The sequence below is a fragment of the Simochromis diagramma genome, unplaced genomic scaffold (genome assembly GCF_900408965.1).
Source record: "Simochromis diagramma unplaced genomic scaffold, fSimDia1.1 OVJJ01000131.1, whole genome shotgun sequence".
Lineage (NCBI taxonomy): Eukaryota > Metazoa > Chordata > Actinopteri > Cichliformes > Cichlidae > Simochromis > Simochromis diagramma.
This window is the reverse complement of record NW_024387200.1, coordinates 3,481,651-3,498,546: the sequence shown is the minus strand read 5'-3', so window position 1 is coordinate 3,498,546 and position 16,896 is coordinate 3,481,651. Positions and strand designations below refer to the sequence as shown.

Below are 16,896 nucleotides of genomic sequence, written 5' to 3'. Positions count from 1 at the left end.
TCCTCACATAAATGAAATAAAACATCAGTGTTTGTGTTGGGTTCATCCGCTCTGGCTGCATGCAGCATTTATTTGTTCATATTATGAATGTGGAGAAGAACACTTCTCATAAGAAATAGTACAAAAATTGGACAATGACTCAAAAACAAAGTGGAGGTAAACAGAATACATATAGTAGGCTTTTGTTAACACAGAGACAACATGCATGTTCCATTCATATAAATACACAGTATCAAATAATGACTCCAGCTTGCAAGCAGTTGACTCGATTATGGGTTTCTCTAGACATTGGACTAAATGTCCCTGTCAACGTACAAAATGTCTTGTTCTTGGCAAGCCTGTATATCAAAACATGCTTCTTTTTTTCATGTTAACATGCCCCGTGTGGTATTGTAAGTGTGGACAGTAGGAGATGTGCAGTGAACCCTTTCTAGAGTGTTAGGATTTGTCACAAGTGAGGACCTAGGAAGATGTTACGCGAGTATATCAGCACACTGATTGCATCCTCCATCGCAGTCACTCACGCTTTCACTCCTCACCTCCCTGCCCTGTAAACTGACACTTCAGAGGGGCCAATGAACAAAGATCAACAGTACATTTCAGCGGAACAAATATGCCTACAGTAATAAGCATGAAAAAGCCTATCCTATATTTTCTTCAGAACAAACAAGGGAAAAAATGGCACATCTCAGTGAGAGAAAACACTTTGATTTCTCAAATCGTCACTGGATATTTCTTTGACAAATGAAAAATTAAGTATCGAATCAAGTTTTGTAAACATTCACAGGGTAAACCAAACCAACAGATGCATGATAATTTACTGCACATCACGCTTGTTTCTGCTTCCTGGGAACGGTTGAATACTGTCCGCCGTGTTCTGCAGATTCATATTAAAGGGGTGCTGTTATGCTCTACGCATTCCCGTAGAGCATAGTGCAAAAATAGTTCAAGTCCAACAGTTTCACGTTTCGTCACACAAAATAACAAACTGGCAAACAATGAGTACATTAAGGTTTTATATACACTGAGCAAACCAAATGTACAGCTGAAAGAAGATAAATCAAGATTAAATATTGTTTCATACACAATGTGCCCGTACGGTTCAGAAAGGAGCGCATTTTGCTTTTCAGCTCGTTCCAAAATAAATTTGGAAATACAGTAAATTTACAGGATAGAAACAGACTTGACTGTGCCTGTCGATATCTGTGCAAAACTATTCTGCTACCGGTCGCACTGCAACTCATCACCAGATATGATCATAAAAACAAAAAACAAACAAACAAAAAAAACCCCGACAACAATCAAATCAATTCAAGTTGAAAACACTGGAGCCTGACTGCTGTTGATATTAATTACAGTTAACGATGATGCATCTGATAGCATTTAGCAAAAGATGAGGATCTTTATTCTCAAGTGACCGAGTGAAATAGCAGTTAGAGATATCAATTCTCCAATTTTTACCACAACAGATCCATTGTGGCACTGATAATTGAAAGTCATTTAAACATTTTATGATTTGATTTTAGTGCAAGTGGTGATTTTTTTTGTTAATAGAGCATCTTATTTTGCTAGATAATTGGGTAATCTAAATACTCTCTCTAAATTCTACAGCTAAGTAGTCACATTTTGCATCTTTATGTACGCAATAATCCAAAGATTTTCACCATGAATTTTCAAATGATGTAGGTTACCCTGTTCCCGCGTCACTTAAATCACCTTTCTTCCCCATTCTGATGCACGGTTTGAATTGTAGGTTGTCTCAAACAGGCATCTATTCCTAAATGCACTCTATTCTCACCATGTGATTGGCTGATCAGTTATCTTCATTAACAAGCAGTTGAACAGGTGTGCCTTACAAAGTGACCATGATATGTACTGAGTGACGGAGACACTTGACAGTTAAAAATTAACGTTGTTAAAACTAGTAGTCCAGAAAAAAAGAAGAATTTTCTCATTCTATCCTATTCAACGATAAATAGCACTTAAATATAAAATTAAAAATGCAGCTTATAATACTTCAGATAAATACTGAGTTGTAATAAGTACAGCAGCAAAAAGGCTTGTGTTGTTAACATTAGTTTCTAAATGCTAAATTTAGAAAATTATTCCTTTTTTTGATGAACAGTTTTCCTTTTGCTGCTGCAGATGTTTGGGTCAGCTCCTGTAATAATAAACACTGATGTCACAGATGTACAGAGCTTGTCGTTGGCAGGCGGCGGCGGGGATGCCATGTTTTACTAAACTGAATGCACAAAATGTGATCTGACATGAGATGTAATTTGTGTGCGTATATTAAAAAACTAGCCTACAGACTTTTCCTAAATAATGAGCATGTGATAAGAAGGATAGTGCTGCTGTGATAACAAGCATTGTGCAGGGCCAAGCTCACTATGTTTAGCTCTTATTGGGAGGATGTTCTGCAGCTAGCTTGGTTAGCAAGCTGGGTCCATAAACCGTAGGGCTGAAAGTCGAGACTAAAATAACTTCTGATTAGTACTGATAAGTTACTTACTAATAAAAAAAAATTAGGTACACCAAAATTTAAGCACAAAATTGTAAGACTGTACAATCAGCTGCACAGCAGGTCATATATTTTTTATGTCAAATAATATTACGTCAGAAATGCTTTAAATGGCACCAGCAGCACAAACATTGTAGTTCAGTTCAGCAACTAATTGTTGAGTACTGTCACACCCTGATTATTAAAGGCTTTAAATATGTACATTTCATAGCTGAAGTTGGGAAACCCCGACAGGCATGCAAGTCTATGGGGACTGACTCACTGATGGAGATGACTACGAAACTGCAGATTTTGGCACTTCTGCGTTTTTTTTTTTATGAACATGAATTAACATTTTGTGCACCCACTGCAGTAAAACAAGGAATAATGAACGTTTTATTTCCACCTGTACTGCTGCTGACAGGCTCCATACTAAAAAGATGCAGAATGGCACAAAAGTTATAAATAATTCAACGATATTCACAAAGCAATAGTGTAAACAGAATGGCACATACAGTAGAGCAGACATGACTTGGAAAACTTAACGAAATAAATTAGGAATAAATGTACTTTCTAGCAATGATCACAACAAAGTCATTTCCAGAAATATACCGCAAACCTGGCTGATAAAAGTAGCACGGCAGTGTGTATATTTACAGAAAAAAAGGTTGTGCTTGTAAGTAAATAAAAAACCTGTCTAACAAAGTTTTAAAATTTGAGTTAAGCTAAAATAAATAAGTAAAGAGAAGTGCACAGGTAGTGTAATTTTAGGTTAAATGCCTAAAAAAGAAGAAATTCAAAGCATTTACCCTCGTCTTTAGATGACATGATCGTTTAGATGTGAAGGAGGGTGTAGTTGCCCCAGGTTTCTGTTCTTTTGTAAATTCAGGTAGAAACAAGCACAGAGGAGGTCATGGTGTGAGGTCAACCACACTGCTTGGTGAACGAAGTGACGGTGAAGATATTCTGTTTAAGCTCTACTCTCGCCGTCCTTTTTTTTTCGGAGGAGGGTTCTCAGTTTCAGATTGTTTTCGTGGGTGATGTGTGTTTGCGTGTGTTTGAATGGCAGGTGATGACGAGGCACTCTTCATGCATCTTTCTATAGCAGCTCGGTAGGGAAACAGGAGATCTCTCAGGGGTGAATTTTTAAGATGTTGATCGTTTCTGGTCTCGAGCTGAGACGCACTTAATGCACATTCACTATGGACAGCTGATCTCGGCCCGATAGAAGCCTTTATCTGTGTGAGACAAACTAGCTCAGTGGGCCCAGGCCGGCTTTTAGAGGTTAAGGGTCAGGGTGTGTAGAGGACTCTAGGGGCGTGGGTGGGTTTCAGAGGTGAGTCTCATCTCTGGTCTCTGTGGCAAAGTCTTGCTGGTTCCTGCTACAACGAGCCGGTCCCACCTGCGAGTCCTCCGGCACGTGCGCCAGTGGGTCTGAGCGGATTATATACCTGCGAAGACAAAAAACTGACATTATCTGCCAGCATGGAGCAGTTACAGACTTTGACTCCCAAACGAGTACTTACATGTAAACATCTGGCATTTAAATATGGCAGCCGGGGGTTTCACCTCTAGGAAAGTTGAGCATTATCACTAAATTAAGCTGTTAATTAGTCTAAAACTTACTGTGAGAGTAACTTTCCAACCATGTACTTGCTAAATATTACTCAAGAGGTTTGCACTGTTCACCTTCCTTTCTTACTGAGTCTCCAGAGTGGCTCCACAGTGTAATGGTTTACACATTTACCTAACAAGAGAATGAGCCCTGGTTTTATCCCGGGAGATGACAGGAATCAGCTGGTGTTTCTGTCAGGAAGGACATCTGGCGTGATCAAACACATGTTGTATTTTTTATACTACTGTCTACAGTAGCAACAATTTAATTATTATTACCAGGTGATTTACTTAGTTACTATCAAGTTGAAAACAATATAATAAAGGTCTATGAAACAAAAAATATAGAGAGATCTCAAATAAATAACAGATGAGATCTTAAATACTGGAACAGTTCTATTATTAAAGCACTGTCATGATCTCAATCAGTGGACAGTTACAGGGTGTTGTGTATTAACCTGTAGTATGGATGAGTGCAAATTAATTGAAACTTTAAAATCCTAGTTTGGTTCTAACAGTTAAATTATTAACTACACCAATCAGCTCCAACATTAACATTAGGTATTGTGTGCACACAGCTTCTTTAAACCAGGGTCCTTCATATAATATTTGTAGCCGTTTCAAAGAGCCCGCTACGATCAGCAGATACAAATGGTCTGCAACTATGTTTAAGCAGAGGTTGAAGTAACACCCACATGAATGCAAGGACTTCCTTCATTCAGGCTGCCTTTTTACACAGTAAATCCTTTTGCTTTTTCTGATAACATTACTCATGGGGCCAGGCCGCCTTCTTCCAATGCCTCCCCTGTGGACAGGGGTCGACATGACCAGCTCTGTAGTGTGGCAACAGCCTGCCCTCTTTCTGTCACGGCCTGCACTGAACTTTTTAATAATGTAGCCCAGTAAGACCCACCATGTTCACAGGCTGTGACACAGTCATATAGCCACCTCAAGCTGGATCATGTCAGTCCCTCAGATCCACATTGCCATCAACAGCTGACAGTTCACTTGCTGCCAAATATATCTCAACCCTAACAGGTGGCACTGTAGCGATATGCAATTCCCTTCGCCTGTCAGTGGTTATAATGTTGTGTCTGATTGGTGCATTACTCAAAAGCAGAATGATTTGCCAGCTGTCCCTTCTGGCTGCTCATTATAATTACATAAGCTCGACCCTGGAGTCTGTGGCGGCGAGGCTTCAAAAGTGGAAGTTCAGTGTGCAGTTTGAAGTTAAGCCTTTGCAAGTTAAATAACAACTAGACTTCATTTCAGCCATTTTTTACTTGCCTTTCTTATGAGGCTAGAAATAATTCTGAAGCAGTCACGCTTAACAAGGTGACACCAGTATTATTAAGGAACTTTACTGATGCCTCGTATTAATTAATATTCGTGTTACGTTGTTGACTGTTTCAGAATAGCTATACTTTTTAGTGTTAGCCAGTTAACATGCCAGTTATATCGCCGCCTGTTAAGATCCACACACCCTGCTGGTTCTCTGCTCGAGGTGTTAACCGTTACCTGTGCGCGTGTGCTGCAGGCATCGATTCACACATCAAAAAGGGTGACGCTTTGCGACACAGCTGGAGTTTACATGAAAGGTGTTATAAATGGAATATTTCACATAATACCAGACTTTTCCTGCAGTTCTCCTGCAAAAGATATATTTACGAAACAGTGTGAAGTCATTGTTTGTAGCTGTTTGCAAGCTGCATGTCTGGATATACAGGATGACTGTAAATACTAAGTTGAATAAACTTATTATAATTTGTCCTTTTCCCCCAGATCAGATAACAAAGTAACAATTTGTTACAGCTCAGTAATAACATAGTAACATTCCCTTTTAATTACCCCACTGAAGTTGTAAGTGTATCCAAATAATAATTTTGTATCAATAGTTGTTATAGCTGAGTGATATTACATTGAAATTATGTTATTGGGTAACAACAAGTGGAGGAGTTTAAGTATCTTGGGATCTTGTTCACGACTGACGGGAGAAAGGAGCGGGAGATCTACAGACGGTTTGGTGCTGCAGCTGCAGTGATGTAGACGCTGCACCGGTCTGTTGTGGTGAAGAGAGAGCTGAGTGTAAAAGCAAAGCCCTCAATTTACCAGTTGATCTACGTCCCTACAATCACCTATGGTCACAAGCTGTGGGTAGTGACCGAAAGAACGAAACTGCGGTTACAAGCGAAAGAAATGGGCTTCCTCCGAAGGATGGCTGGCCTCTCCCTTAGAGATAGGGTAAGAAGTTCGGCCATCCAGGAGGGGTCAGATTGAGCTGCTGCTCCTCCACATCGAAAGGAGCCAGCTGAGGTGGTTCGGGGATTTGATAAGGATGCCTCCTTGGTGAGGTGTCCCGGGCATGTCCCACTGGGAGGAGGCCCCGGGGCAGACCCAGGACACGCTGGAGAGATTATATCTCTCAGCTGGCCTGGGAACGCCTTGGTGTTCCCCCGGACAAGCTGGAGGAGGTGGTGGCTGGGGAGAGGAAGGTCTGGGCTTCTGTGCTTAGGCTGCTGCCCCCACTACCCGGCCCCAGTTAAGAGGAAGAAGATGGATGGATGGATGGATGGATGGGTAATAACATTCAAGAAACCCGGGGTAAATATAGTAAAACAATGTGCTGGTTACAAAATAATAACCTACTAGCAATAAAATTGCAATATCTGTGCATTACAATATATTTGTATTCTGATACTATAAATTTTATAGGGGTGCAACGATACTCGTATCGATATTGAACCGTTCGATACAGTGCTTTCGGTTCGGTACGCATATGTATGAACAATACAAAATTTGTAATTTATTTTATCAACTTTCCTTCTGACGATGCTGTCTGTGTTGAGCGCTCAGTGAATCTGCGTTCGACTACTCCGCCTAGGCTGCACTGTCAGCGCAGATCCACTGAGCGTTCAACACAGACAGCATTGTCAGAAGGAAGAGCGCAGGGCAAGTTAGCGAGACAGAAGTTAAGCTCTCCTTGCAACATGGCAAATTGAACCTCCCCCACCCTCATTCAGATCTGGCTTTTGGAATTATTTTGGTTTTCATGTGACGTATGACCCTGAAGCTAAGCGCGTCATGGACTAAAGTAAAACAGTATGTTGGATGTGCCACGCAATGCTCAATTACATGGGTGGGAACTAGTGTGTTAGTGCAGTTAGCTCGTTAAGGTGTTGGCTGTCTAGCCCCACGCAGGGGTAGCTCGTTAACGGAGATTTGCCATGTTGTGGCGTTAACGTCATTTCAAGGAGATTAATGCTGACAGCACTAGTGGGAACACAACGAATATGACTGCACATTTACACCGACATCATCCTAGTGCAAAGACAAGTGGAAGCAGACAAAAACAACAAGCATGCATGCTACAAACTTTACCCGAGTCATTTAGACAGCCGTTAGCACATGATTCTCCTTATGGGGACCTGATATGTTTAATATTGTGGCGAGCTCAGACAAGGAGGAGACGGAGGTATCGTTTGGTCTTGCTTCCCGTGAGCTAGCCAGGGAGCACAGCCGTTTATTGACATCTGCAGAAGAACACTGCCGCTAGCTAACTGCTCAGCGCCGCAACCGCACAGCAACAACAACACACAGAGCGCCCTCTGACCCCGGAAGGACACACCGTTGCAGCGAGAAGGCGTCACCCGTCACTATGGCAACATAAACAAAACATAACTGTACAACAGAACCCCGAACAGCCGACCCGCTACATAGCCCCCACCAAGGGGTCAGTCGTCCCCGACGACCCATTACCCCACACAAAGTCTGCAAATGTCCAGGTGCCTTCTTTTGGCACACCGGCCGGTCACGACCGGCGGGGGAAAAGTCACTCGGGTCAGAACATGGGGTGCCACCATCATCCCACTTCTGACACCAATGTGGCGAGCTCAGACAACGGAGGTGTCGTTTGGTCTTGCTTCCCGTGAGCTAGCCAGGGAGCACAGCCGTTTATTGACATCTGCAGAAGAACACTGCCACTAGCTAACTGCTCAGCGCGGCAACCGCACAGCAACAACAACAACAACACACAGGGCGCCCTCTGACCCCGAAGGACACACCGTCGCAGCGAGAGGGCGTCACCCGTCACTATGGCAACATAAACAAAACATAACTGTACAAACAGAACCCCGAACAGCCCTGACCCGCTACAATATGCTGCTGAGAATATAGCCCAGAAGAAGCGTATAGTATAGCTTTTATTTTGGAAAGAGCCATTTCTCTGTAATAAACTCTCTTTTCCAAAGATGAGTGATTCCTCAATCAGATACAGGTGTTACCGCGCCAGATCCGCGGCCCCGAACCGTAGTAAGGAAACCTCTGGCAGTTACTTGAAGGTTCCGTAACTGACTCGTAGCCGGCAACAGCTTACTATACAGGTCAACTCCGCTAGCAAAAAGATCGAAAGAGGCGTAGGAAACTGCTTCACCGAACTTTATTTCTTCTCTAAGGCACGAACACCGCGTACAGTGGGCTGAAACAGTTTACTCACAGCGAGCATCGCCGACACAACTCTGGCTGTCGAGGGAGTTATTATATTCCTTTTATTTATTTTCTTTTCGTCTCTTCTGTAGCTAACCGTTACTTTTCCCCCTTCTCCGCTCTCTCTCTTCACACACACACACCAGGCAGTCCCGCTACACACATCCCGAATACATTTCCCATCAGGCTTCATCCTTAAAGGGCCATGCCTGTAACACAGGGCTTGCAAAATCGCTAGCCCGATGGGGGCTAGCGATTTTTCCAGTCGGGCTATCTCTGCCCTGCCCGTTGGGCTATTGTAGGAAGAAAAATATATGTCAATGCTTTTGCATTCTTTCGGAAATGTAGCTGGGTAATTATGTCATTGGCATCGGTGAGCCACTGTCAATATGTGACATATTGAAATCGCGTTTGAATTTGCGCTTGTTTTTTGCTTTCACTTTGCAAATGTCCAGGTGCCTTCTTTTGGTGCACCGGCCGGTCACGACCGGCGGGGGAAAAGTCACTCGGGTCAGAACATGGGGTGCCACCATCATCCCACTTCTGACACCAATGTGGCGAGCTCAGACAACGAGGAGACGGAGGTGTCGTTTGGTCTTGCTTCCCGTGAGCTAGCCAGGGAGCACAGCCGTTTATTGACATCTGCAGAAGAACACTGCCGCTAGCTAACTGCTCAGCGCGGCAACTGCACAGCAACAACAACAACAACACACATGGCGCCCTCTGACCCCGGAAGGACACACCGTCGCAGCGAGAGGGCGTCACCCGTCACTATGGCAACGTAAACAAAACATAACTGTACAAACAGAACCCGAACAGCCCTGACCTGCTACAATATGCTGCTGAGAATATAGCCCAGAAGAAGCGTATAGTATAGCTTTTATTTTGGAAAGAGCCATTTCTCTGTAATAAACTCTCTTTTCCAAAGATGAGTGATTCCTCAATCAGATTTATTTTTTTAATTACTTTTGTTTCAGCAACATTAAATTTAAAAACTGTACTTTTGAGTTAAAATATATATTTCTAATTTTAATAAATGACAAATTAAAAAGGCATGAACATTTTTTTTGTATCGAAAAAATATCGAACCGTGACACCAAAGTATCGAACCGAACCGAACCGTGAATTTTGTGTATCGTTGCACCCCTAATATTTTGATATATTTATATTCTAATATTTATATTATGACTTGTGGCAGTAAGTGGTAATAAGGTGATATTTAATATTGGTTAATGCTTTGACATATGAGGATGGATACCATATTATAATTTCCAGGCTTTAATAACAATATATACGATTTTGATTTGTGTATATCACAGCTGAGCTCCACATGTCAACTATTCAGTAATTTATTACTCAGTTTAATTTACATTTAAGTACCATTAGTGTTGGCTGACCAGTCTAAAAAACATAATGGTTTAGATTGTAATTTAGTCTGACTGTAACTAACAACACACAGATAAAACACAAAGGTGTTAACAAAGTAAAGTGTAGAGGATAAAAGAGAGAGGTCCTTACACAATGTCGTTGAGCTCCAGCATGGTGTCAGGAGGAGGATTGATGAGGACGTAGGACAGCGTGTTCTGGTGGTCGTTCATCTCATCTGTAGAAACAGACAGAGATGGCCTTCAGTGCTGCTCTGGAGCCCTCTCTCGTCCCCCTCCATTATACAGAACATCAACCAGGAAATGAGCCTTTTATCCATTTAAAATATGACACTGCCTTGTTTTCAGCCTTTCAGTCAGGACAAAAGTAAAGTAAAACTTAACGAGCAAGTGGTGCAAAAAATCGGAGGCAAATAACTGCGGGAATAATTTGAGGGTTCCTTGTTACAACTGCTAATGATCATTTAAATCTTAATATGAGGAAACAAATGATCTTATTAAACACATTTAGCATGAATAAAGCCTGTCATTAAGTAATGTAAAGCCTGTATTTAAATGGGATTAGAAAAAAGAACATACAAACTCCAGAATCTGACATTTTTACACGGTCATTTTAAATAGCTGGAGCAGGGGCAGCTTTACCACACTTATACAAACTCTGTGAGTGGAGGACAGTCGCAGTTTTTAAATGTAAATGTTTTCACATAATCAATTTATACAGGATGTCTTTTATTCTATTTTTTATCATTAATGCAAAATGTTTTCAATGGGTGACTGATCTGGGCTCATCATTCAGTTCTTCCTTTTTTAAACATTTTACACAGTATTCAAAGTTCTTATGGTTTGTATATTTTAAAGATGTATAATAAAATTTGACTAGCAAAAGAGTTTTGAAAGCCTTTAGAGTCCAGTTTGCCATATTCACCAATTTCTTGTAGAAGAAATCAATCCTGCATATATTCTCTACCTTTAACTAGTTCCTTAACCAGGATGTAAATGACGTAGGCTCAAGATTCATAACAATTCACAGGTTGCTGCACGTAAAACGACCAATGTTACCTCAACCTTGATCACAGTTTGGGTGAGGACCCATTAAGCGATCAGTGTGTGCAAGTTTGATTGGATTCTGATGAGTACTGCAGGGGAAGTACCAGACGTTGACAACTGGGGACGAGGACGGATTCACTTTAATAGTTAAACAATTCTTCCAGTCTGCAACAAGCTAACTGAACAATAAATCAACCATGTGATTATAAATTACTGTTAGAAAACTTAATATTTCACAAAATATTAAACTGATTTAGAAAATCTTATTATTTTTATTTGAAAAGCATTTTAATTCGTTTTCAAATTAACCACTTAAAGATACTCATAAATTGCTAAATTCCCCCATTCAGTCCTTTACATCCTATTATAAACACTAAAAACATTAACAGTTGTAACAAACATCTTTTATTGCTTCAACAACACAGTTAGGCCAAGGAAATTGTTCTGCACTATGAAGAGTTTAGATTTTATGAGAGGAAACCTATGAGAGTTTAACCTTTATTTTTCCAGATGAGTCATATTATATGTATGTGTGTGTGTGTGTGTGTGTGTGTGTGTGTGTGTGTGTGTGTGTGTGTGTGTGTGTGTGTGTGTTAATCATGTCTGCATGCATGTGTGGTGATTGCACTCCGGCAGTGTCTCCTACTTGTGTCGTGTGATGGGCGGAGGAAGGAAAAGGAGGGCACGTGTGTCTCCGTGACAAACCCACCTGCTTGTGGCCCTTTATAAAGCCAGGCGGGGTGAAAGAGAGAGAAGGTCTAACCGTTACTGACAGGGCACTTTGTGGAATAAGGGGAGGCCCACATGCTGCCTGCTGACTGAAACGGCACCCCATGCGCAGCTTCAGAACGGAGCCAGCATGCAGACAGCGTCCCCAGCTACGCAACAGATCGATCTAAGTCGCATTCCTTTTACGTCCTGCGCATTCCACACGGGACCAACAGGCTGCTAAGGCGGCAGGTTGCCATGCTAACTGACGACACTCAGCCTCCCACCCCCCCCAACCACCACCACAACCCAGCCTCCCCCCGACTGACATGTGACATACGCACAGACAGAGAGGAACATGCTCCAGCATCCGTCAGACTGGACCAAACGCAGAGCGACTCAAACCAAACAGAGTGAAGCAAAGCACATTGGGAGTGTGAGAGTGGAAGAGGTCAATCTGCTGCTTTTAAATCTATTCAGGTACACTTTACAGTTACGGTAATTCTCTGTTCGCCCTTCATCCACACATCGTTACTGCAGACTACTCAGTGTATTAAATATGGGTTATACCATGGCGGCAGATATATAATTGGTAACCAGCTGAAGAAAAGCAAAGGATTTATTGTTGTGGCTCTGTAATCCAGCATAACTATAGTTATAACAATGCTTACTTTTGCTCATGTTAGAGGGTATACTTTTTTTAAACAGTTTTGCTCCTATTAATGCTACTAATTTGTAATCAACAGCTTAAAATCCCCCAAAGCAACAAATAAAGATGATCTAGACCCCTGCCTTATTCATGCTACGGAAGTGTGAATATTTAAATATTATATTTAATATACTGACACTGGTAATTATCCAACTCTGGAAACATGATTCTGGACTGGTCAGCGTTTAAGTTGGTCTCTTTTTGCTTGCGTTCCTATTATTCCCATTTATTAGGGTCAGTGTTTTTTCCCATTAATCAAAATCCTAGTTTTTAATGTAGCAATTTAGGATGTAGTCATTTAGTTATTGTGGCACTAAAATAACTACAGATTGGTCTTGTTCTAATTTAGAAACCTTCGATTTTTAGCTCAAACGTGTGAAACAAATTACAGGAAAAGAACCGAATCCTGTTCGATCCTCTTTTATGCCGTGCGTCATCATTTGTTCTGAGGGAGCACCTTTATCTTTATGGTTCAAAAGCTGGCCTCAAACAAGATGACCACAAAGCACTTTTATAAGTATGAAAATGTTGTGAATCCATAGACTGTGTATAAAAAATGAAATGAGAAACTAAAGGACGCTCCACATTCAAAAGAGATTTTCCAATCATGAGGCAGGCCTGTCTGAAAGCATACCCTGTTTTATTGACCTTTCAGGCTCTAATGGGGGCCATAATTTACGTGTGCTGAGTTAAATAAGACTTGGAACCATCGATTACGACTGTAAACTCATTAGAAAAGCATTTTCTGAAGTCACTAGAGAGCACTTGGGTCATTTCCTACAGACTTCTACAATCAGATTTCTTTCTGGAGCCAGAGGAGTTGCCCCCTGCTAATACTGAGATGATACATCCTCGCTGGCTTTGCTTTTAAGAGCCACTAGCAATGTCCACATTATAGCGAGTCTGTGTGTGAAACATATTTTATCATCCTTACAGTCACCAGAACTCAACCCAGTCGAACACCGCTGTAAGACTTTAGACTGGTGTGTTACGGCAGTGAAGGAAAATATCTTTGGAATAATTCTGTTCCACCCTGCCAGCAGAGTGTTGCAGTCTTTCAGTATCACCCGCCTTTATATTCTGATTTTTATTTCCTCCCTCTCTATTTATTCTTTCCACACAGTGCTCTTGGCGTGCACATTTTGCATAACTACACTAAAGCGAGAAGTTAAACCACTGGAAGTCGCTAAAAAAAACAATATTTTCGGTGAATGTTAAGTTGCTCTTTAAATAAAATTGAGAGCACTCCAGTGTGCAGGAGTACAGAACCACAAGATATATTACCAGAGCGAAAACGCTGAGGGGCAAAAGAGCTCAAACTGACTACAATCAGCTCAAACTTGACTTCTTTGGGGAAGTGGCCATGGCATAAAGTTAATACACTCTGAGGTGCACTGACATGTGAAAGTAACAGACATGGAGGAGGAAAAGAGCCCCGCTTCCTCCAACATGTTTACTTTCTACATCAGACCACCTCCGACACTCGTCGTCTTTTATACATTTATAGAATACAATCTATCCTTCCATCCACAGACATAATGCACTCCGCTCCACTCTTTAAGCCATACTCTGATGCCCTGCAGTACTCTAGCCATTTGGGACGTCACCTCACAGGAACACAATGCAGAAAGACCAGATAGAGATCGAAAAAGAGAGGGAGAGAGTAGAGTGAGAGACTTGCTGCTGACCTACTGCTGACTCTGGCAGGGGACACACTCACATAAAAAACACACGCACACTCACACTCATGCAGTAAAGTTGCAGTACTGTGATCAACCAGCTAACCTGACAGCCTGGTCCCCTCTGAATACGGGTGCTCTGAAATGTCCTGCAACTCTAAGCAACGGCAGTCACTGTTAACTTCAACGTCCTAATGTATTCATTTGTACTCAAGTTATACGTCAAATAAAACAGATTATTTAACTAAAGAGATAAGATAACATCTACAGTTAAGCATTCTTTTTGGTGGGCAAATGCTATTCTTCATTGGATGCTGGCGAAAGGACAAATTCCTTTCTCCACAAGGTGGACGTAATCACTCACATGTTGCAAATGAGTTATAAACAGCACACAAATTACCTTGCAAATATCCTAGATTTACTCGATTCATGACATCGCTCGCAGTGAGATTAGAAACATCCTCTACAAGCCAAAAGGGGAAGGAAGACAGAAGAGGCAGAGAAAGGAGGTTAAAAAAAAAAAACAAGAACAAGAAACAAAAAAAAATATCAGGCAGGCAGCAAAAGCATCTGCAGATTCAAAAAAAAAGAAAACAACAATCAAAAAAACTCTTAAAAGTGTGAGAGCAATGCAAAGAGGCCATGCATCAGTGTGTGCACAGAATCACTTCCAAATTATTAATCTGTCACATCCTGCTGCAGAAATCCTCACTGACATTCATGGTTCTTTAGAAGATCTTGAACTTCAGGAGTTCTTCCTGAAACGTATTTAATTGACACATTACAACACATCTGGAACATGATTCTGCTTTTTTGTTTTGAGCCGTGAAGCTGGGAGGAGGCAAAAACGAAAGAAAAAGTGAACTGAAAAGAATGCAGGCAATTTCACTCTGTAATTGCAGTCTTGAATGCAACTGAGACGAGGTTCGTGCTCCTGCATCCTCATGCGTGATGTGTTCACATCCACATGATGGTATGATCATGACTGCGAGGTGGTGTGCGTCTGAGTTATGACACACGGAAGAGGAGTTTGATGGGTGTGAAAGTGATGTGAGAAAATGAGGTTTTCTGAAGGTCAGTGACGATGCAGTGCGATGTCGATGATCTGTACTAACAAGCCTCACATTACTGTGTTCATGGGAAATGAGATGAGGTAAAAGAAAACAAAAATGACTGGAATACAGATCGGAGGGTTAAATAACTTTCTCAAACACAGCTGCTTGCACTGCAGAAATAATTTAACCAGCTGAGAGAAGCATCAATTAGTGAAGCAAAAGAATCTCATGAACTTGATCCTGAAACCTGAACTGATCAGACTCTAGAGTGTCCTCGCTTCTAAAATTTAAGCTCATGAATATACTTCACCACCAGGCTCAGAAAGTACTTTTGCAGCTGATGCTACGGCCCATCGATTCAGTACGTGCAATCTTATTAAAGCTAACAGGGCCAGTTTATTATATCTCGATTTAAACTGATAACACAGTGACAATGAAATTTGTGGTGGTGCATAGATATGTGACTCTGAGACTTTGAGATGGTCAATATCATTATTATTACGCATCAGAGCAAAGCCCAGTAAAACCAACAGGTGGTAACAGAGTAGGCAACTAAGGAAAGGCAACAAGTGTTCTCAAACAAATGCAAGAACTCATTCTGCAGCTGTATGTAGTAATGGTACCCGTGTTTAATCAAGGAACTCATGGGAGTTCCTCACATAAGGCAGTGATAACAGAGGCACTGTATGTGTAACTGCCTGTGGCATGAAATCAGTCACATGCTATTCTTGATCTGAGCAGATTACAGTGTTCAGGAACAATACAAAAATAAAATCTTTAGCCTGTCCCAGCTTCTAAAATTCTCTGTAGTATAATCTTTGGTTTTTGGATCATTAAAAAACAAGCAGCCTAAAGAGATCCATCTGGGGTGACATTTTCACCATTTTCACTACTAGAAAAAGCGTCGTAAGTAGCTCAAATAAGTCAAAAGATATAGACGCCAAAACAAACATCCATTACAGAGGACATAAATGAATAGGCTGGTTCTCAGGGGGCTATAAATATTTTGAATAATAAGAGCACAGGCCTGGCCTGATTAGTCTCTTGTGCCAAATAGCCAGGGTGCTTTTGTGGCAACATCATAAATCAGTTATCCACAGGGTTTAGGTCCCCCAGTTCATTAGCAACAAGGACTATGAGCAGCCACTTAATGACATCAAGAACCACCACACCTGAGCAGCTAGCAGAAACTGGGAGACGAGATGGACAGGGTTAGCTGGCTAGTAGCATCCTTTTAGAATAAGATGCTTACATACCGCACCCTTCAAAAAACTCTCTCTCAGAAATTGGGCTTTCAGTTTATATGACTTTAATCCGATCTTTATAGTTGGATTCACACTACTATGCTGTGTGGACTTGAATGTCTGTGACTTCTGAACTAAAGGTTTCCTTCTTTGACTTTTCTTAGGCTTCACTCACTGAGATTTAACTCAACCAGTTACAGGATTTCTGCATCCAAAGCTTCTGTGACCTCAAAGTCATGTTTACAGAACTGAGACTCCAATCTGCAACAAACATTATAATTAGCATTATTATTCATTTTCTGGGACATTATGACTAATATTTACAAATTAAATACAAAGAAATACAATCATTAATTAAAATAACTGATAAGAGCAGCTGAACTGTATCTAGTCCTATACAATAAGCTATACTGAGTAATATCTTTCAACCTAAAGCATCAATATATCCTCATATATCATAACATCAGCTGTTC

At 41.2% G+C, this 16,896-nt stretch overlaps 1 protein-coding gene across 27 annotated transcripts in view; it reads right to left on the bottom strand.

Moving 5' to 3' along the window:
• Positions 1 to 39: 39 nt before the first annotated feature.
• The window catches only part of kcnt1b (potassium sodium-activated channel subfamily T member 1b), a 75,995-nt gene continuing 59,138 nt past the window's right edge, over positions 40 to 16,896 (bottom strand). For 16 of the 27 annotated variants that reach the window (XM_040050425.1, XM_040050420.1, XM_040050427.1 and 13 more), the window contains 5 exons: positions 14,525 to 14,587; positions 14,231 to 14,281; positions 11,738 to 11,749; positions 10,115 to 10,199; positions 40 to 3,951 (listed from right to left, as the gene is read on the bottom strand). In XM_040050425.1, coding sequence (XP_039906359.1) covers positions 3,831 to 3,951; positions 10,115 to 10,199; positions 11,738 to 11,749; positions 14,231 to 14,281; positions 14,525 to 14,587 — 332 coding nt within the window. In that variant the 3' untranslated portion in view covers positions 40 to 3,830. Of the gene's footprint in view, positions 3,952 to 10,114; positions 10,200 to 11,737; positions 11,750 to 14,230; positions 14,282 to 14,524; positions 14,883 to 14,945; positions 16,685 to 16,896 lie in introns of those variants that run through there. The other 11 variants (XM_040050431.1, XM_040050438.1, XM_040050437.1 and 8 more) reach the window with 8 other exon arrangements.